Genomic DNA, 22,308 nt, shown 5'->3' with positions numbered 1-22,308 from the left:
GTCTCAAACTCAGTCCTCAATGGCCACCAACAGGCCAGGTTTTATGGTTATCTCTGCTTCAGCACAGGTGGTTCAATCAGTCTTCGACAGAACCACTGATTGAGCCACCTGTGCTGAAGCAGGGATATATATACCGCGGGTAAAAGGGGGGGGGGGGAAGGAAAAATACGTGAACCCCTGCTCAGCTAGATAGTAGGTAATAGGTATAGATACCTGCTAGCTGCAGTCCACACCTTTTGAGGACTAATAGCAATTTGACATTACCACACAATAAGACCGACAATACCGACAAGACCGACAATAGGGATCCGCTAATTACTGGCATTGTTCCAGCTCAGACTCATACAGAGTCTTTTTAATATAGAGTGCATCTAAGAGGAAAATCAAGGGCCCAGTACCACAGAACTGAGTTTTTAGGCTACTTGCAATACTTCTGACAGTAGCTTATGTGACTACCTTATTACATTTATTATTGTAGTCGCTAGTGATATAAGCCAGATACTCCTCCGATGCTCTCCTATTTTTATTCATTTTGTCGCACCTTTTATTTGAACCTATTTGAATAAAAATTAACTTTAGTATCTACACTTACAACTACAGATAATTGAGTGCTATTCTAAACTGAGTTCTTTCTCTCCTGGTATATCTGAAGCAGGGATAGCCATAACATCTGGCCTGTTGGTGGCTCTTGAGGATTGAGTTTGAGACCCCTGGTCTAAGGGACTTTTTCTATACCTGTTATATTCTATCATATTCCATTAATTACATTCTGACTATTTCAATCTCTTTTTGGAAGATACTACTGTACTTTAAATGAACTTGATTGTTTTCGATCTGATCCGCATGTTATAGCAACTTACTGTAGCATAGTAAATGTGCCTTACAGAAGGCTGCAACTGTGCAGCTATCAATTTTAGTCGTGGACCCATACCAGCTTATTTGTTTCATTGATTTCACCCAAACATAATCAACTGAATGCAAATTCAAAAATACTTTTCAATTCCTAGTAGCTTGGCAGCTTGTGATACATTTTATTGATCGAACATGGACAACTTTAGAGGTGTTATTGATATTTTTAGACCTAAAACTCTTCTTTTTACACCAAATATTAAAGATTGGCAAATTACTGGATTAAAAAAGATGTAATGCAATATTTCTCTTTCCAATAGAAATAACTTGCCAGCTATTTAGAAGTGTTACTTCATTTTTTTCATTTGTCATTTTCTTACAATTTTAGTTACTTTAAATACACTCCATATGTTTGTTTTCCCTTAAACTGTTTCTCTTTAGTCTTTTCTCCCTGGTTTATGCATAATTGACAAGTGTTGTGCAAATATTATCCATTTCTACATGAAATAGGGCAATTTATGAGAGCAAACATTTTGTGGCAGATTATTTTATTTTTGGGTGTAAGCTTTGTATAGGAAGCTCTTGCACACTTACCTGCATACGTGGAGTCCTGAATTTGACTAATTTTCTTCCAATAACATTACAGAATTGTCTCGTCAAATTGGTAGGTTAAATGATTACCACTACCTGTAGTAAGTAATAAAATTAAATACTCCCACTGCTCTGAATTAAAAATGTGTCAGGTTGATTTTATTTTATTTTTAGTAACAAGAAGTTGAGGACAGCACCCAACTACTTCATAATGAATTTGGCCATCAGTGATTTCCTCATGTCAGCTACACAGGCTCCAGTCTGCTTTCTCAACAGTTTACACGGAAAGTGGATACTTGGAGAAATAGGTATTATTTTTATTACTTCCATTCATGATTTTCAATCTTACACTTGACATTGAACAATAACAATGATAGAAAACCTAAACATAAACAAACAATTGAGGTGTTCTAATGGCAAAAGCATAGCAACATAATAGAGACATGAGATGTAAAGTTAAGTGGGGTAGTACACAATTAACAATGCTGTTACTTCCATTCAAGTGCATTCAAGCCAATGCATATGCTGCTTCTAACTACTGTATATTGTAAAATGGCAGACAGATTTCACCAAGAGAGTTGGTTCTCTGAAGAAAGATGGGAGGAGAGTATTACTGAGACTTTCAAACACTTTAAAGGTAAATAGTATGGGATGGAAGACATTTTGAAAACAGAATCTATAGAACAAGAAGCCATATTTAAGCACAAAAGTGTTTGTGTATAACGAATCTGTTTTTTTTATTTTTTATTGACTGTTTATATATAGTATACAGATACTGTAGTAGTACTGCTGTTCAAAACTGTAGGAAAAGAAAATATGTGAATGCATTTCTTCATTAAGGAAGTGCAATTAGGGGAAATAGTTAGAGTAAATCTATTATGGAAAAATTCAATATAGTCCGAAGATACAATCGGCTGAAAAACTTCTATTGACTTGAATTGGGTGTTCAGCCGAGCGCACTGCATCACAGTATATTAAATTATCCATTAAGTGTATTGGATGAGCACGTTCAACACATTATTATGAAGAGAAAGAATGAAGCCACAGATTATGGCCCATTTGTACTATTTGTGCTATGCTACAAGACGCCTCCTTGTGTCCGAAGACACCAAAAAGGCCCATGTCTTCAGGGTTTATGGTATAAGGGTACTGTATATATGGAAAAATGGGTAGACTAGGTCGCTCATGTGATGTATAGGTGCCATAAACATTTACATACATTAAATAATATTAATTAATGCTCCACAAAAAAAAATATTCATGTACACTGTTCCTCTGGCAGTAAAGGAGTTAAATAAAGCTACATCAAAATATTTATTTCCTACAAGTGTGGGATGCCGAGCTGCTCCGTAGAGCTCTCCGTCGCTTTCTGGGTCACGTCTACTCCCAGGCTGCGCCTCCCATTCGGACCAGCTTCCGTGGTGATGCGCAATGATGCACCACGTGTCGTAACGTGATGACGCATCGGATGCGTCCTGGATTTCTGAGATAACCTCTGCACACACACTCAAAGGCTCCACATCTCCTCTATTCTTATTAGCAAGTTATCCTGATAAGCTTCAGTGCTCTGGAATAGCTTTCAACTAGTTTCCTCCTATCTGTCAGGTAGAACCCAACGTGTCTATCTCAGGCTCTATCTCCAACCCCTTGGATATCACCTGTGGTGCCCCGCAAGGCTCTATTCTGGGGCCCCTACTCTTTTCTGTCATCATCAATGATCTACCTACAGCTTGTAAGGGAAATTCAATGCACATGTATGTGGATGACACAATCTTACATGCACACAGTCATAGCCTCTCTGACCTTGAACACATACTTCAATTTGACTTTTTGAGACTTGAAAACTGGATTTCTGAAAACAAACTGTTTTTAAACACTGACAAGACTGTAACAATGGTATTTGATACCAAGGCTATATTTCTAAAGCTACCAATGACAGAGATTCAGATTAGAGCCAATTTTAATACCATCCTAGTCCCTGTCATTAGTTTTAAATATCTGGGCATATGGTTTGACTCCCATTTAACATTGGGGTTGCACATTGATACCCTGACATCCAAAACCTATGCCAAACTCGGTGTACCTTATAGGAACAAATCCTCCCTAAGCCAGCTGGTAGTAAAGCCTGTGTCTATAGTGACTTTGCACAGCACCCCAAACTCACCTTAGCAAACTAGACACCCTCTACAACTCAATATGTCACTTTATCCTCCAACGTAACTACAACACACATCACTGAGAAATGTTCAAATAAATAGAATGGCCATCACTTGAATCTAGGAGCAAAGTACATCTCTCCTGTTTTGCCTTCAAATACTTTGTGGGCAAACTACCTATCTATCTGAACAAGGAAGCAGGAAAAGCGGTGCACCGGGGAAAATGAGGTAAACCAAACGCAGCTCTAACAAAAAACGGCTGATTTATTGAAAAACGAACAAATTCACATAGCTAGATGACCTCTGACGCATTTCATCCCGCAAGGGACTTTGTCAAAGAGTTTCTTTGTCTCTTTGACAAAGTCCCTTGCGGGATGAAACGCGTCAGAGGTCATCTAGCTATGTGAATTTGGTCGTTTTTCAATAAATCAGCCGTTTTTTGTTAGAGCTGCATTTGGTTTAACTCGTTTTCCCAGGTGTACTGCTTTTCCTGCTTCCTTGTTATGATCACCCCAGCTGGTAGCACGTGGATCCTTCACACAGTATCAGGACACCTATTCCAGTGAATTATCTCCTCATCAGCCGGACACACTGTGTACAGCGTGACAGCAGGTATTCTGTGGGTGGAGTGGGCTGGGGGTTCTTAGAATGTTCTTGTTTAGGATAGTCGGCGATTCTTAGTGTTACCCTTTATCACCCTTCCCCCTAACCTGCTTAATTTGTCCGCTGTGTTCAGAGATTACTTATGAGACTGATTATCATTATGTGACTGTCCGGTGTGTTATCATGACTTATGGATTACTTACGCTCTCTAGCACTTGAGCACTGGCTGTAGGATCATTACCCTGCATTTTTTCTACCTGTCTATCTGAACAAGCTCCTCACCCCTACCACATGCAGCACTTATCACATGCAATCTTACTCCAAAACACTGTTCATGGTCCCAAGGTTCAACAAAGTATCTGGCCACCAGGGCCGCAGACAGATTTCCCAAGACCCAGGACTAGAGTTATGTCCGGGTACCCCCACCTCGTGTCGGCGGTCTTGCGAGCCCCCCCACCCATTTCACATTTTATAAGCCCCCTCTATTTCCCCCTCTTCCAATGTATTTTTCTCCCTTTCGTCTTACTCCCTCTTCCTCACTCACCCCCTCTCACTCTCCCTCCCTACTTCAATTACCTAACACTCACTTATTAACCCCGGCCTCGCATGTATTTCTCTCCCCTGCGTCTCACTCTTACTCCATCTTTCCTCACTCACACAGCCCCCTCATCATCTTCATCATCATCAATCAGAATATCTTTTCACCCCCTCCCCCCCATGCCTATCTGGTTAATAGACTAGGACTCGGAGACAGGTGGGGGAGATGCTGTGGCGGCGGCAGACCATAGGTATTAAGGAATTAGCCAGTAGTTGTAGCAGAATCAATTGAGTCATCAGAGCAGGACCGCACAAGCGCGCTCTAGCAGCAGACACCGGGACACACTGCTAGAGCACGCTCCTCCCCTGCCGTCGTTTTCTATCAAGTGATTATGCTAGTAATACCGGCTAATTCTTTAAAACCTCCTGAGGCCCACCGCGACCGCAGCATACCATCTCCCGTCACCTGTCTCTACGGCAGGACGGGGGGAGAGTGGGCTCTGGGACAGGGGGAGAGCAGGAGAGCAGGCCCCCCAACAGTGCGGGCCCCCGGGATTTGCCCAGGCTGCCCAGGGTATAGCTACACCCCTGCACCCCCTAATACATATTAAAAATACACCCACCCCCAATACATAATAAAAAATACACCCACCCACCAACACATAATAAAAAAACACTCACCGCCCCAATACATTATAAAAAATACACCCACCCCCAATACATATTAAAAATAGACATAAAAAAAAACCATAGGAAATGCCATCACATCTCCTCCATGGATGCTGGGAAATGTAGTTCAGTAAATAAAGAATCCTCAATGCATATCCAATATGACAAATTATTTACTACTTTCTACATGTTTTCTCTTCTAATAAGAATGGATAATTGAATTCAATCTTTTGGCTAAAACAGCTCCCCCCCCAAGATACAAACACACAGCTCCCCCAAGACACACACACCTTCCCCTCCCAAGACACACACTACTCCCCCAAGACACACACAGCTCCCCCCAAGACACACAGCTCACCCTGAGATACAAAGACAGCTCTCCCCCCAAGACACACACAGCTCCTTCAGAAGACACACACATACCCCTCTCCCCTCCCCTCCCCCCAACCCCCACAGATACACTTTACCTTGGGGGTGGAGGGAATTTGTAAATCCACAGGTCCGGAGCTGCTCCTGCAAATGCTCGTGCATGCGTGGTCGGCGCTCGCTTTCCAAACTGGTACAAATTTGCAATTTTACATGGCCATTTGGGATGCCAGGACAGGACTTCTAAAGACGGTACTGTCCTGGTCAAACTGCTATGTCTGGTCACTTCAGTCAAGATAGACCCCTTCAGCAGCTTTCTACACTACCAATTGTGTCCTTTGTATTTCCTCCACTGCATAGAGAAAATAGGACACAAAGCAATAGTATAGTTAATATTGTTTTGTTTCCTCTTTGCAGTGGAGGAAATACAAAGTACACTGTATAAAATTGGTAGTGTAGGATCCTGCTGAAAGGGTCTATCTTGATGGTTCCAAGCTTAACATGTTTTAGCAAAAATATTGAATGAAATTACCCATTCTTATGAGAAGAAAACACATAGAAATGTACTAACTAATTTGTCGTTTGGGATGTGCATTAGCGCTTCTTTGGTTATACAGTATTTGAAGTCACTTCTACAGTAGCACTCAAAATTAAATATATACTGTAATACTGTGGGTCTGGGTATGACTATGCTAAGATTGTGTATGTAACACCTCCTCACCCAACTGCTTAGGAGTGTACATCAGAATAGATTATATGTTTGGGGTGCTCAGTTTTTCATACCTTTCAGGGTGCTGGATCCATGCAGGGCTGGGCTGAATGCAATTAGGTGAAGAAAGGGCGCCAGGAACTTTTATATAAAAATACATACGTTTTATTCACATACAGATGCAACGGCCATTATTCGAACATATCACGGAGCCGTTTTCGTGTGCGCTGCTGTACTCCACGTGGCCAATCACGCGGTTGCTTTGTTTGAATTTCATGGATCCCGATTTCTTTGGGTGCAATTCTTCGCATTTCTGTGGCAGAAATGAATGAATTTTAATGTGTACCGTACAGTACAGTGTCAATTTGCAGGTGTTTAAAAACCAGAACACTAAAATGCCATTTTCTGCACTCGATAAAACACGAGTCAACACGCGGTAATAACGCACCATGTCGTGGGTATTCCGAGGTATACAACGCGTGATACGTTCAAATAACGGCCGCTGCATCTGTACTGGGGATTACACTGTTCACATTGGACATCAATGCCGGACAAATGATAAGTTACTTCAGACTTCTTCCTTGGTACCTCTCACTACTACTCTAAGGTTGCGTTTATAGTAAGGGCTGTCGCCGTCCCTATAGCATTTCCTGCACTCTGGTGCAGTAGACGGGAGAGGGTTATCGGGGGGCGTGGTGGAGGCGTGGCAGTGAGTGGTTCGGCCTCATTGACTGAACCGCTCACGTGCCGCTGACGTCACGCGCCGATCGCTGAAGAAGTCAAAATCCTTTGTGATTCGAGCGATCGCGACCACGTGACGTCAGCCACTGCCATAGGGGGCGTGACCGCGACAGACTGCATGTACTTGCTACGGCGCTGCGCAACGTCGCAGTCGCTGTAGCCAGTACTATAAACGCAGCCTAAGGAGGGATATTCTTCTTATGCTTCATCCCTTTAGTAGCTCTACTACCACACAGGGGTGGTATATTCTTAGTCCTCTACTATAAAGCTTCTGCTTGCTTCTCTGCCTTGTGTTCAGAGTACCTTTGTCATACCAGAATCTGTGGTAGGTAGCTCTCGGCTCATTCTCCCATCCCTATGTATTTAACTTAGGCTGTCATTAGGACCAGTTCATCTGTCTGATCCCTATTAGTGCTCCTGAATCCTTGCACTAAAGACCCTCTGTGGATCACCATGCTTTTTCCTCTCACTTGGCTGAGACCCAATGTTGGCCTCTACTAGGGCACATAGATACAGGGGCACATCCCCTAACTAAAAACAATAAAGTTTACAGGACATCCTTACTTCACATAGGTATAGAATTAAAAAGGACTTAACAGTAAAGTTCCTCCACTTTCTGTCACCTCCCGGAACCTAATTCTAGAAACACCTATACCTTTATATATATATATATATATATACCCTCCTGTGATGTCACTAGACACCTTTCAAAGGGTGGGCTGGGCTATATTTCTGCAAAGTCATCCAGTACAGGTGACCTTAAATGGGAGTTACTATACCAGTTATCTCTCTAAGGTCTTTAACTGCCATTAGTTGTCCTACTGTAAAAGGTGAGGGAACTACAAGTATATCTACTAGGAAATGTAGTTCAGCAATAATAACATTCAATGTCCACTGAATTTTAAAATCCTGCACATATACATTTTGATAGACCCAGATATAGTGAGGGTCTACTGTAGCAATTTGAGGGGGAATTTCCTTGATTTTAGTTTTTGGACTGTAAATACATTTGAGTGACACTACAATATAAATGCACACATTTCCTGAACAATAAAAAAACATACAATTGATAATATACATTGTCCCACTGCTTGATTTCTCATCCTGCCCTTTCTTTATCTTTTTCTAGGCTGCAATGTGTATGCATTTTGTGGGGCATTGTTTGGGATAACCTCTATGATGACTTTACTGGCCATTTCTGTTGATCGCTATCTAGTGATCACCAAACCTCTGCAGTCATTACAATGGTCTTCCAAAAAACGAACATCACGGTTTATTGTTATCGTCTGGCTGTACTCATTAATGTGGAGCTCAGCACCATTATTTGGGTGGAGTAAGTTGAATAATTTCCTTTTACATATATTATGAGAATACACAACCTGCTGACGTAGAGACACTGTGGCTGATGACCAAACTTCATTCATTAGAGGTCTTGGAATAAAGGTGGATTTAATATTTATGTAATACTGTTATGGGGATAAAGATTACATGGATAGCTGAGAGCTTGATTGACATTATTCAATTATCTTTGTCATATGATTCTTCTCATGTTCTGTCATTTAAAAGGACAGTCCCTCCTAGGATAGTGTGACCATATGTTCCCAGTGAAAAACCGGGACAATGTCGCTCATGCGTGAACGGCCAATGCCGACCGCGCACACGTGAAAGGCCTGCGACGATCGCTCATGTGTGGCTGGCAAGAGCGGATCACGCATGCGCGGATGAGCTTTTCATAGCTGTGCATGCGCGATTAGCTCTTGCCGGAAGCGCATTCACGATCGGCGCGGGCCATTTGCGCATGCGCCAACGGCAAGACCCAAAAAATTGGACATTTTTGAACTTTTTAAAAAGTTGTCGGGACACCGGGACAAAAAACAGAATAATCCAGGAAAATTGGACAATCCCGGAAAAATCGGGATGTCTGTCACCCTAGACTACGACAATGAAAGTAGCATGTCTTACAGCCCTGGAAGGTGTCTTTTAGCATAGGACTACTTAGTAAATATGGCCTTAAAGGATATCAACAATGAAATACAAATATTTTATTGCTGCAATAAAAAAAACAACAACAAAATGTTGACTTTGTTTGCCGATGTGTTATTAAAATAACTTTTATTTTAAAACTGAGCACATAAATCTGGACTTTGAGACATTTGGGTGTACATCATGGTGACAGTTGTAGTGGCACTTCACTGAAGGTGAGATCCTGAGTAATGAGGTCAGCAATCATTGCACACATATTATGTACTGTACAGTATAATGCATACAGTATATGAGACTTTATCAGAGCCATCAGATCATCCTGTATATCCATCTTTGTATATGATATTGAATATTGATGTTGACACACTCACTACAAATACAAATGTTTCAGCAGTGTGCTAAACTATAATTACACTATAGCTTTAATGTTCAAGTCAGAGAACTCCAGCCATGAGGCCTTCAGTTGTTAAAGTTCTGAAAAATGCAGAACTCTAATAAATGCTGCTACATTGCCAGTTTAATAGAACTGAGGAACGACATTACAAGAACTTATCTCACAGAAAATGGCTATAATAAAGGGAGTTTTCATATTTTTTTTTGTGGACTGGCATTGTGAACATAATAGTTTATTGCTGTAAAGTCAAAATCTTAACTGATACATAAGTAATGTTCTTAATGTGGTTTTTTTCTGCCCGTTTTCCTGTATCTTGCTCTGTCTCTCATTTTTTAAATGCGAAGGGACTGCTTAAATGTTTGCCTCTGTGTACAGTATAATGCAGTAAAATGTAACTTAATATAATCTGTATGTTAGACTGTAGTAGTAATAATACAAAAATACATTGATGCATATTGATTGTTTTTTCCTAGGTTCCTATGTGCCTGAGGGTTTAAAGATATCTTGTACTTGGGACTACATAACATCTTCTGCTGCTAACAAAAGTTACACCATGATGTTATGTTGCTGTGTGTTCTTCATCCCACTCCTTATAATATCACATTGCTATTTATTCATGTTCCTGGCAATAAGAAGTACTGGCAGGTAAGAGTCATCACCTTCAGTAGCAAACCCTTTTCTTATCAGCAAACGCAACCTCCCTCCATTCCCTTCAGCTTTTGGGCTACTTTATTGAATTACTGGATTTCCCTTTATGTAAAAAGGGATTTTTTTCCTTTATATTATATTGGGGTATTGAAAATAGAAGAATCAAAGTGTTGTACTGTTGCATCATGAAGAATCCACTTGATATGTTCATTGCAGTGACTGACAGACAGACTTTTGGTAAGTTTCATGCTTTCCAAAATGGTACTTTCCTTTAGTAGAACTATGCAGATATACTATATAGAAACATACAAGCATACAGTACTGTAAATGTAATGGTACTTTGCCCACTGAGTCTGACCATTCTCCTATTTGCTGTAAAACATCACACCCTATTAATTCTTGGCGATCTAATAATATCTAATATCTATGTATGTGTAAAGGCTTCATACCACTTATGAAAAGCCTGTTGTTTTCTCCTACCAAAATAGGACATACAGTATGTGCTGAAATGCTGATGCAGTATATGATTTATATTTTAAAAAGCGTATACTGTATTTTGATTTTCTCCGTTTTTAATACTTTTTGGAGAAACTGTGACAGATTTACCAATCTGTTCTAAGTCTTAGCCCAAGCCGCAAGGTATTGTATTGCATATTCAATTAAATGTGCCTTTACCATTCCAATTCCACAGGGTGTTTTAAGGGGGAATTCACAAAAAACTGGACACATTATATGATGTTGCCTAAAACAGGAGCAGACGTTATGTGCCCTGATTTAACATTGTATTCACTAAGAGAAATATATGCAAAAATAACAGCCATAATTTAGCTCATTTAAATAGACTTAACATAGTTACATAGTTACATAGTTACATAGTAGATGAGGTTGAAAAAAGACTTCCGTCCATCAAGTTCAACCTATGCTATATTTAGACAACAGATACTTTATCCTATATCTATACTTATTGATCCAGAGGAAGGCAAACAAAAAAAACCATTTAGGGGAAAAATTAATTCCTTCCTGACTCCAAGAATTGGCAATCGGATTATTCCCTGGGTCAACATCCTTCCCATGTATACTTATTTGGGATATCCCTGTATACCTTTCCCATCTAAAAAGATATCCAACCTTTTTTGAACAAATCTATTGTATCTGCCATCACAGTCTCTATGGGTAATGAATTCCACATTTTAACTGCCCTTACTGTAAAGAACCCTTTCCTTTGTTGCTGGTGAAATTTCCTTTCCTCCAACCTTAAGGGATGGCCCCGAGTCCTTTGTACTGCCCGTGGGATGAATAGTTCTTTTGAAAGCTCCTTGTATTGTCCCTGAATATATTTGTATATAGTTATCATATCCCCTCTTAGACGCCTCTTTTCTAATGTAAATAAATCTAATTTAGCTAGCCTCTCCTCATAAGTTAGAATGTCCATCCCCTTTATTAATTTGGTGGCTCTTCTCTGCACTCTCCCTAGTTCCATAATGTCTTTTCTTAGGATTGGTGCCCAACATTGTACTCCATATTCAAGGTGTGGTCTTACTAATGCTTTGTAAAGGGGCATAATTATGTTTACTTCCCTTCCATCCATTGCCCGTTTGATGCAAGATAAAATCTTGTTTGCCTTTGCAGCTACTGCATGACATTGGGCACTATTGCTAAGCCTGCTGTCTACAAACACTCCTAAATCCTTCTCCATCAAGGATTCCCCCAATATATCTCCATTTAATTTGTAAGTCGCCTTTTCATTCTTGCATCCCAAATGCATAACCTTACATTTATCTGTATTAAACCTCATTTGCCATTTACCTGCCCACTTTTCCAGTCTCTCCAAGTACTTTTGAAGAGAAATTACATCCTGCTCTGATTCTATTACCTTACACAATTTAGTATCATCAGCAAAGATGGAGACTTTGCTCTCGATCCCAACCTCAAGGTCATTAATAAACAAGTTAAAAAGCAAGGGTCCCAGTACCGATCCTTGAGGTACTCCACTCACAACTTTAGCCAAACCTGAAAAAGTTCCATTTATGACAACCCTCTGTTGTCTGTCCTTTAACCAGTTTTCAATCCAGGTGCATATATTATTACTGAGTCCAATTTTCTTTATTTTGTACACCAACCTCTTGTGTGAAACCGTATCAAAAGCCTTTGCAAAATCTAAGTAGACCACATCAACTGCATTACCCTGGTCTAAATTCCTACTTACCTCCTCAAAGAAACAAATAAGGTTAGTTTGGCAAGATCTATCCTTCATAAATCCATGCTGACTATTACTAATAATTTTGTTTTCCATTAGGTATTCCTGAATATTATCCCGTATTAAACCTTCAAGTAGTTTCCCTACTATTGAAGTCAGGCTTGCAGGTCTGTAATTCCCTGGGTGTGATCTACAGTAGCTCCCTTTTTAAATATAGGCACCACATCTGCTTTACGCCAATCTTGTGGTACTGAGCCTGTGGAAATGGAGTCCTTGAATATTAAATATAATGGTTTTGCTATTACTGAGCTTAACTCCTTGAGAACTCTTGGATGTATGCTATCAGGGCCAGGTGCCTTATTTATTTTAATTTTTTTAAGTCGCTAATGAACTTCTTCCTCAGTTAACCAATTGGTCATTAATATGGAGGTTGTGGCTTCCTCCTGTGGCGCTACTATTGAACTTGATTCTTCCCTGGTAAACACAGAGGCAAAGAATTTGTTTAATACCTCTGCTTTTTCCTTATCTCCAATAATCTGCCTACCCATCTCACACTGAAAGGGTCCTATATTTTCTTTTCTCGTTTTTTTGTTATTAAGGTACTTAAAGAACTTTTTAGGGTTGACTTTACTTTCTATTGCAATCCTTTTTTCATTATCCATTTTTGCTAATTTAATTGCCCTTTTGCAATTTTTGTTACATTCCTTATAATTCTGATACGATGTCTCTGTCCTTTCTGACTTAAAGAATCTAAACGCCTTCCTCTTCTTGTCCATTTCCTCCCCTACCTGTTTATTTAGCCACATTGGTTTTTACTTATTTCTTTTATACTTATTACCAAAGGGTATACACAGATAAGTGTGCTTTTCTAACAATGTTTTAAAGACTGCCCATTTATCTTCTACATTTTCCCCTGCAAAAACATCATCCCATTGTATTACTACTAGATTGGACCTCAGTTTATTAAAATCTGCCTTTCTAAAGTTTAAAGTCTTTGTTGAACCCAAGTAATCTGTTTTTTGATAATTTATTTCAAGTGAGACCATGTTATGATCACTGTTACCCAAATGTTCCAGGACTTGAATATTTGTTATTACTTCTACATTGTTTGATATGACCAAATCCAGAACTGCCCCTCTCCTTGTTGGTTCCTCAATAATTTGGGTCATATAATTATCTTTAAGCACCCCCAAAACCGGTTTCCTTTTGTTGTAACGCTAATCTCATTGCCCCAGTCTATGTCTGGATAATTAAAATCCCCCATTATGCAAACATGACCCAGTTTTGATGCCTTCTCCATTTGCAAATGTATTTTAGCTTCCTCAATCTCACAGATATTTGGTAGTTTATAGCATATTCCCACAAACATTTTCTTTATACTTTTACCTCGACTGCTAATTTCTATCCACAAGGTCTCTACATTTTCATCATTCCCTTCATAGACATCAGCCCTTATAATAGGTTTTAGATCTGGTTTAACATATAGACATACTCCACCTCCCCTTCTATTTGTTCGATCCTTCCGAAAAAGAGACTAACCCTCTAAATTAACTGTCCAGTCATGAGTTTCATCCCACCATGTTTCAGTAATGCCTATGATATCATACTGCTCCCTTGTAGCTATTAATTCAAGCTCCCCCATTTTATCTCTCAGGCTTCTTGCATTAGCAAGCATGCATTTAAGTTTTTTTTCAGCCTGTACTATTATCTTATCTGTTCCTTCCTTTCTGCTCCCACTTGGTTTAGTCTTTAGAAGTTTTCTAGTATTATCTCTATTTACTATGGGTATCTCACTGCTTGTCAAACTTGCACTTGCCCATATTCAACCTCCATACCACCTTGTATCCTCATCTATTCCATTTAGTTCATTATCTGTTTAATTCCCGTCATCACGTCATCACGTCATGACATCACGTCATCACTGCGTTAACTTCTTTTATAGGCTAAAGGTGTTAAATTCCGGGCATTATTGAAATCCCTGCTCTCTGATTGGTTAAAATTCTGGGCATTATCCAATCAGTAATGGCCTGGAATTTTTGGCACCCTGCCAAGTTTTTCAGCCAATTAACTTTCAGTTCTCATACACACAGCATGAGACCAGCTCTCAGACAGGGAAGGTGATTGGACAGGAAGCACCAGCAAGGCACTGACTCTTCCCCTACCCTGCCTGCAGAGAGCTCTGCACAGGAGAGTGAGGAGAAAGGTGTGTGTGTGTGTCTCTGCTGTGTGTTTTGTGGGTGTAGAGGGGGGCAGTAGTGTCTGTTTTGTTGGTGTGTGCGTGTCTGCAGTGTGTGTTGTGTGGGTTTAGAGGGGGGCTACAGTGTGTGTGTCTTCAGTGTGTGTTTTGTAGGTGTAGAGGATGGAGGAGGGTTGCAGAGTGTTTTTTTTTGGTGTGTGTGTCTGCAGTGTGTGGATTTACAGGGGGGCTGCAGTGTGTTTGTGGTGTAGAGGGGGGGCTACTGTGTGTGTGTTTTGTTAGTGTAGAGGAGGGCTGCAGAGAGTGTTTGTGTATATAGAGGGGGGTTGCTGAGTGTGTGTATAGAGGGGGGAGCTGCATTGTGTGTGTTTATAGAGGGGGTTGCGTGAATGTACAATTTAATTTTAATAAACACATGCAGTAAAAGCAAACGAATGTAGATGATCATACTGATAAAAATCAATATGACTACAAAAGTGTCTATCTTTTTTATGAAAAATGTACAAAAACAAAACAAAAATAAGCCTACATTTAGCTTATAATAGTAAAAATCCCCTCAGAACAGGGCATTACTGACCAATAATGCCCTAGCTGGGTTATTGGCCAGTAATTCCCTGTTCTTCATGGATTATTACTTAAATATGTGCCATTATGTAAGTACTGGTGTTACTCCAATTCTGACCCTGAAAATGGGCTTTTTTGGTAGCAGAGAAAGAGAGGAGAGGAAAAAATGCAGGGAAATAACACTTATTTAATTCATACCTACCTCTGACATTATACCCATCCAAATACTGCAAGAAGTTCTATTTCAGAGTCAGGATGGGAATAACGCCAGGTTTAGCTATGATTTTAAAAATGTACTTTATTTACCTGCATTAATTTTACCAGGGTTTAGTGAGTAGGGGATAGGATTAAACCTCATTTGCATATAATGTTCATCTCATTATCACTAATGTCTGTTCTATTTAATTCTATGCTCTTTACGGGCAAAAACATGAATGCAGCATTACTATTAACGTGACATTAGCTTAACATACATTAAGCGTAGGGTGACCAGATTTTCAAAATGAAAAACAGGGACACAATAAAAAATTATTTATAAAACAAATTACATCACGTGACGCACCCCATTGCCATGACAACGAGACCCTAACGTCAGGCTGTGACATGTTGCCATGACAATGTGGCATCACGTGATGCCTCAGGACCATAATGCGTCTCGTTGGTGGGTGCTGCAGTGTGTGTCTGTGTATAGGAGGTGGGCCCTGCAGTGTGTGTGTGTGTGTGTGTGTGTGTGTGTGTGTGTGTGTGTGTGTGTGTGTGTGTGTGTGTGTGTGTGTGTGTGTGTGTGTGTGTGTGTGTGTGTGTGTGTGTGTGTGTGTGTGTGTGTGTATAAATAATGAAGGCATTAATTAAAATTAAAATAATTAACAAATTAAAATTAAATAAATAATTAATTGACAAATTCAAATTAAATAAAAAATGTAGGCATTAATTAAAATTAAGACTTTTAAAAATGTGACCTTCCTGACCTTACACTTTGCAAAATAGGGTCTCTTGCTCTCCTCGTGGCAGTCAGTGACAACACTGCCATTCAGGGCCGCAGACAGCTTTCCTGGGGCCCAGGAAGAACGTTTTCACCGGGGCCCTCTACCCACGTTTCGACGGCCTTGCAAGAACCCCCCCTTCTCACACACCTCCTCACTCTCACCCCACCTCACACTCCCCAGTCACCCATTCCTTCCCCCCCTCTCACCCATTCCTTCCCCCCCTCTCACCCATTCCTTCCTCCCCTCTCATCCATTCCTTCCCCCCTCTCTCTTACACCCCCACCCCCATGTATTTTTCTCCCCTCCCCACACTCAACCTCCCTCCCCAATATACGTGCACACACAGTGACACACACACAGTGACACACACACACACACACACACACACACACATACACAGTGACACACACACACACACACACACACACACACACACACCCACACACACCCACACACACACAGTGACAAACACACACACACACACACAGTGACAAACACACACACACACACACACAGTGACAAACACACACAGCCCCCCCTCCTAATACTTCCCCCTCCTCCCCTCATATCTCCCCATATACCTCCTCTCCTCATACCTCTCCCTCCCCATCCTTTCCTCATACCTACCCTCTCCCCCCCTCTTATATTTCCCCTCCTCATACATTCCCCATCCCTCATCATACCTTCCCCATCCCTCCTCATACCTGCCCCATCCCTCCTCATACCTTCCCCATCCCTCCTCATACCTTCCCCTCCTTATACCTTCCCCACCCCTCCTCATACCTTCCCACTCATACCTTCCCCATCCCTCCTTATACCTTCCCCTCCCCTCCTCATACCTTCCCCACCTCTCCTCATACCTTCCCCCCTCCTCATACCTTCCCCACCCCTCCTCATATCTTCCCCATCCCTCCTCATACCTTCCCCATCCCTTCCCCTCCCCTCCTCATACCTTCCCCATCCCTCCCCATACATTCCCCATCCCTCCCCATACTATCCCCATCCCTTCCCCATACCTCCCCATACCTCCCCATACCTTCCCTCAGCTCCTCATATATCCCCCTCCTCATACCTTCCCCTCAGCTCCTCATACCTCCCCCTCCTCATACCTTCCCCTCGGCTCCTCATATCTCCTCCTCCTCATACCTTCCCCTCAGCTCCTCATATCTCCCCCTCCTCATAACTTCCCCTCAGCTCCTCCTATGACACACACACAGACAGACAGGACACACACACAGACAGACAGAACACACACACAGACAGACAGGACACACACACAGACAGACAGGACACACACAGACAGACAGACAGGACACACACATACACCGGCACACACACACACACACACACACACACACAGACAGCACAGACAGGATACAGACAGGACACACACACACACAGACAGACAGGACACACACACACACACACATTTCTCTCTCACTGAGAAGCAGCTCATTCTATCCGGCCAGGTACTAAGCCTGCCCCCGAGATCCTCTGACCTCCAACCAATCCCTGCTTCTACTCTCTAAGCCCAGCCCCCCCCCCGTCATTCTAACATGAAAAAAATACCACCCGGCTGCGCATCCTCCTCTTCCTCGGCGCCGCCGCTCGCTCCCCCCGCGCATCCCCCCCGCGCACCGTCGTCGACTCCCCCGCGAACCAGGGAGAAAAACCGGGACATTCCCGGGACGGACGGGCAACCGGGACAGCCCAGCAAAAACCGGGACTGTCCCGGCAAAAACGGGACGAATGGTCACCCTAATTTTAGCGACTAACAGAGTTTAACGAATCCGGGCTCATCACTGCAATGCTTTTGTTTAATTCTACATTTGTTTTAACAGTAACAACTGTTACAAATGTGAGAAATATACAGCATGGCAAATAGAGTTGAATAAGCAGTGCTCTGCTCTTTAATGCTTTGCTGTGTGCTGATTGCCTACAGCAGCGGTGCGCAAACTGGGGGGCGCGTCATTTGACGCCGGTAGCTGAAAAGAAGGTAAGGTAGGGGGGGCGAGAGCAGGGAGGGAAGCAGGAGGGGGGGGGTGCGACTAGAAAAGATTGCGCACCGCTGGCCTAGAGTATGTAGCAGCTAAAGTAGTTTTAGTGCTTTTATGGCTGGCTGTACAATGTAGTATTTTTTTGACAGACAGACTGGACACATACAGACAGACAGACAGGACACACACAGACAGACAGACAGGACACACACATAGACAGACAGCACAGACAGCACACACACACACACACACACACACACAGCACAGACAGGACACACACACACAGACAGACAGGACACACACACACACACACACATTTCTCTCTCACTGAGAAGCAGCTCACTCCATCTGGCCAGGTACTAAGCCCCGCCCCCAAGATCCTCTGACCTCCAACCAATCCCTGCTTCTACTCTCTAAGCCCAGCCCCCCCGGCATTCTAACATGAAAAAAATACTACCCAGCTGCCGCATCCTCCTCCTCCTCGGCGCCACCGCTTGCTCCCCCCGCGCATCCCCCCCGCGCACCGTCGCCGACTCCCCCGCAAACCAGGGAGAAAAACCGGGACATTCCCGGGACGGACAGGCAACCGGGACAGCCCTGCAAAAACCGGGACTGCAAGTCATTGTTACAGTTTCTTACAGGTCATTTATGGGTCTTCCCACTGGGTTCAGGGCCGCTTTAAACATTAGACCGACTAGGTACAGTGCCTACGAACCTTTTGGGGCCTACAATATTTCACTTGAAAAAATACCTAAACAAAAAAAATCATAAAATAAGAGAAAACAGCAAATTTTAATTTAAAATGCCTTCGAAGTATCGATACCTTTAAATATCGAAACAAAAATATTGATGCCAAATAGCACTAATATCGTAAGAAACAAGCAAACGATGAAATTAGCATAAAAATGAGTAAAAATATCGGGGACACAGACCTCTAGAAATAAAAGTGCCTAGGGCCTACGAAGGTCTTAAAACGGCCCTGACTGGGTTAACTTGAAAGTGACAGAATCAAACTTGAGAAGAAAAAAAATATAATCGGACGAAAAATGTACTACTATACACTATTGCATGTAACTTGTATTTAATGTCACTGAGTGAGTATTTTGGCCACTTTCACTTTGAAAACCATGCAGTGCTTTTCTGTTGCACTGGTCCGCATTAGAGATGTGTATATACTATATGTCTTCAGAATCATCACATTTTCGTGAAACTAATCGTTGCATGAAATGTCGGCAGAATTTCCACAGAATATTGCCAGGCTATTTTTATCTCCCCCTCTGGTTGCCATGGTACTTACCATCTTAGTTGCCTGTGTTCCTTCCTGGATATTCACAGTCATCCAATAAGAAGCCACAACATCATCCCACCGATGACTTTAGAGCTGCAGGACCAAGGCCGGATCGGAGCTAAACACCGGCAACTAATATGGTAGGTATCTTGAGAACCAAGGGGTCGTCAGTGCTAAAAGTAGCACAGTTCAGCCAAGGAGGATCACTGCGATTCAAATGAATGATTAGGAGGGATTGCTGCTTTAATAGCACTGTGATAATTAGTCCAACTTACTTAATGTTGATCAATAATGAAGAGGTTTTTTATGTACATTTAAAATAATCATCTAAGTGTAATTGTACAAAACTTTGCAATAAAGATAATGCAAAAACAATCTGGTTAAGTGCGGAGTAAGTAAAAAACAAGTATAACTTCTAAACTTCTAAACATGTATTTGTTTGACATCAAAATATTGTGTGATGCGTTATAGCGCATATTTTGATATCAAGGTTTAGCATGAAAAGGCATCACATAATACCATAATCTATAGTCCCATGCCTGTACATTAATTGTGATGTGGTGTATTGACACATGGAGCTTACGTTTTAGAATATGCTTCAAAACGAGATCCTTTTATGATAATCTCATAGTAATTTCATTTTCAATGTAATTATCTATGAACACAAAAAGAAAAAAGAAGGGTCAAAACAAAGGAGCACTGAAATAGTATGTAATGGAAAAATTGAAAAATGGACTTTATTAGCAATGCATCATAAAAACACAAGAGACAAACTCAAACACATACCACATAGTAAACTGCTGCAAAATATAATTAATAATAACTAAACACAAATCAACCCCTAACCTGGAAAGACCAAATAGTAAAAGTTTTAACAGGACATAACAGAACCAAGGGGAAAAAAATTCCCCTAGTAATGTAACAAAGATCGGCCGATCAAAATGAGAACTCAAAAAAATTTTATGGACAAACCAGAGCGCAGAAAGATTAATCAAAAAACTGTAAGTCAGATATCAAAAATATAACAGATACTGCATAAGATAACACAATAACATAACAGTCACAGAATAATAATTACTGGGGAAGGTATGTGTAACATACAGCAGAAAATACCCAAATGGCTAAGAAAATAATAATAAATAATAAGAGTAAAGCCACATGGGTAAGTATACAAAAGACCCTGTGAGAAATGCTGGAACAACCTAATGCTGATGGTAAATAGCAAGCAAATAGTAAGCAGGATAAAGGGGACATCCAATTGTAGTACAAAGTGCAGTAAGAGTAAACCCCCAATGATCAGATCAGTGGTAAGGTACACAGTGATCATGAGCTGACAGCCCAGCAACAGTGGACACTAAAGCATGGGGCAGATTAGGCAGTAAGGAAGTCCCCATAAACTGACAGCCCAGCAGCAGTGAGCACTAAAGCGTAGGGCAGGTAAGGCAGCAAGGAAGTCCCCATGGGCTGGCAGCCCAGCATCAGTAAGCACTACAAACGTAAGGCAGACAAGGCAGCAAGGAAATCCCACAGTACAGACCAGCTTCGGGAGTCCCAGCATAAAGAAAATAGCATCAGTGATGTCCACACGTTTCACACGGGTCAGGGGGTAGTGAGAGGGTTGTCTCTGCTCCACTCCGACGGCCGTTTCGCCGTGAGGCTTCTTCCGGGAGCGTAGGAATTATCTATATTGAAATTAAAGCACAGAACATAATGCATGCCTCTCCAATCCCAGCTGGTTTTGCAGAGATTAGTATCCCTTAATGTCTCATACATTGTGTCTTTCTTTTTATAATCTTCCAATTTAGGAAACAAATTCCAGACTTGCTTCTGACTATTATCCAGGTCATTAAGTATATTACTGTGAGGTCACTGAAGCTATTTGCATGCATTCCTGAACACATCCTAACCTTTTGCAAATACTTATATGTTTATTTATTTGCTAATTAAAGAAACTGAGTATAATCTATCAAATCATGTTCTCATTAGTATATTGTATGGGGTGGCCTATCTTATTGTCTCCAAAAACAAAACGAGGTGTGTTAAATCAAAAGACAACAACATTGTTGTTGTTTTTTCCTTTTAAAACACACAAATACCTTTCAGAACAATATGTATGGGTAATGGCAACAATATGTATGGGTCAGTGCAAAGTGCTGTTACTGTAACTGCTCTATTTTTCTCTATATAAATAATATAATTACCTTTTACTGTTACACTTTACTGAGCGCAAAACAAATCTTTCTAGTCAAAAACTATAAAAGGTAGCCCTTCACAATTTAAAAAAGTAGTTACGTAACCAAGTATAGTGGATAAACAAGGGCTGAATCTGGCGTTTCATATACAGAGGTCTAAATCTATCTTTATGTTCTCACTCAGGAATGTTCAGAAGCTTGGATCATGTGGACGCAAATCCTTTCTATCGCCATCCATGAAGAATGAGTGGAAAATGGCAAAAATTGCCTTTGTAATCATCATTGTCTTTGTGCTGTCTTGGTCTCCCTATGCTTGTGTCACGTTGATTGCATGGGCTGGGTAAGTGCAAAGTCAGTAAGCACCTTACCACTAATTAGAATAATTGGCAATTGCCATAAATTAATCCTCACAGCTATTTACTGTAGGATAACAGGTCATACACCACACAGGTCATCATTTGTTAGGCATATTAAGTACAGTACACAATGCATTCATTACTACAGGCATTTACTTTTTCACTGTGGCTACCTAAAGGGTAAAGGGTTGTTTGATGTTCATTTTTCCATGCAGAGCTCAAAATCAACTTTTTATTATTTTTCTAATTATGTATGGTCAATTTCCTTATGTAAACCTCAGGCAT

General features: G+C 41.2%; 1 protein-coding gene across 2 annotated transcripts in view; it reads left to right on the top strand.

Annotated features, from left to right (window-relative positions):
* Positions 1-22,308, top strand: part of LOC142499857 (melanopsin-B-like) — a 142,413-nt gene that overhangs the window by 64,514 nt on the left and 55,591 nt on the right. The window contains exons 3-6 of one of the 2 annotated variants that reach the window (XM_075609873.1): positions 1,615-1,748; positions 8,351-8,554; positions 10,072-10,243; positions 21,852-22,007. In XM_075609873.1, coding sequence (XP_075465988.1) covers positions 1,615-1,748; positions 8,351-8,554; positions 10,072-10,243; positions 21,852-22,007 — 666 coding nt within the window. The remainder of the gene's footprint in view (positions 1-1,614; positions 1,749-8,350; positions 8,555-10,071; positions 10,244-21,851; positions 22,008-22,308) is intronic. The other variant, XM_075609881.1, reaches the window with a different exon arrangement.

The sequence above is a fragment of the Ascaphus truei genome, chromosome 1, assembly GCF_040206685.1.
Source record: "Ascaphus truei isolate aAscTru1 chromosome 1, aAscTru1.hap1, whole genome shotgun sequence".
NCBI lineage: Eukaryota > Metazoa > Chordata > Amphibia > Anura > Ascaphidae > Ascaphus > Ascaphus truei.
This window is presented reverse-complemented; position numbering and strand designations above follow the sequence as displayed.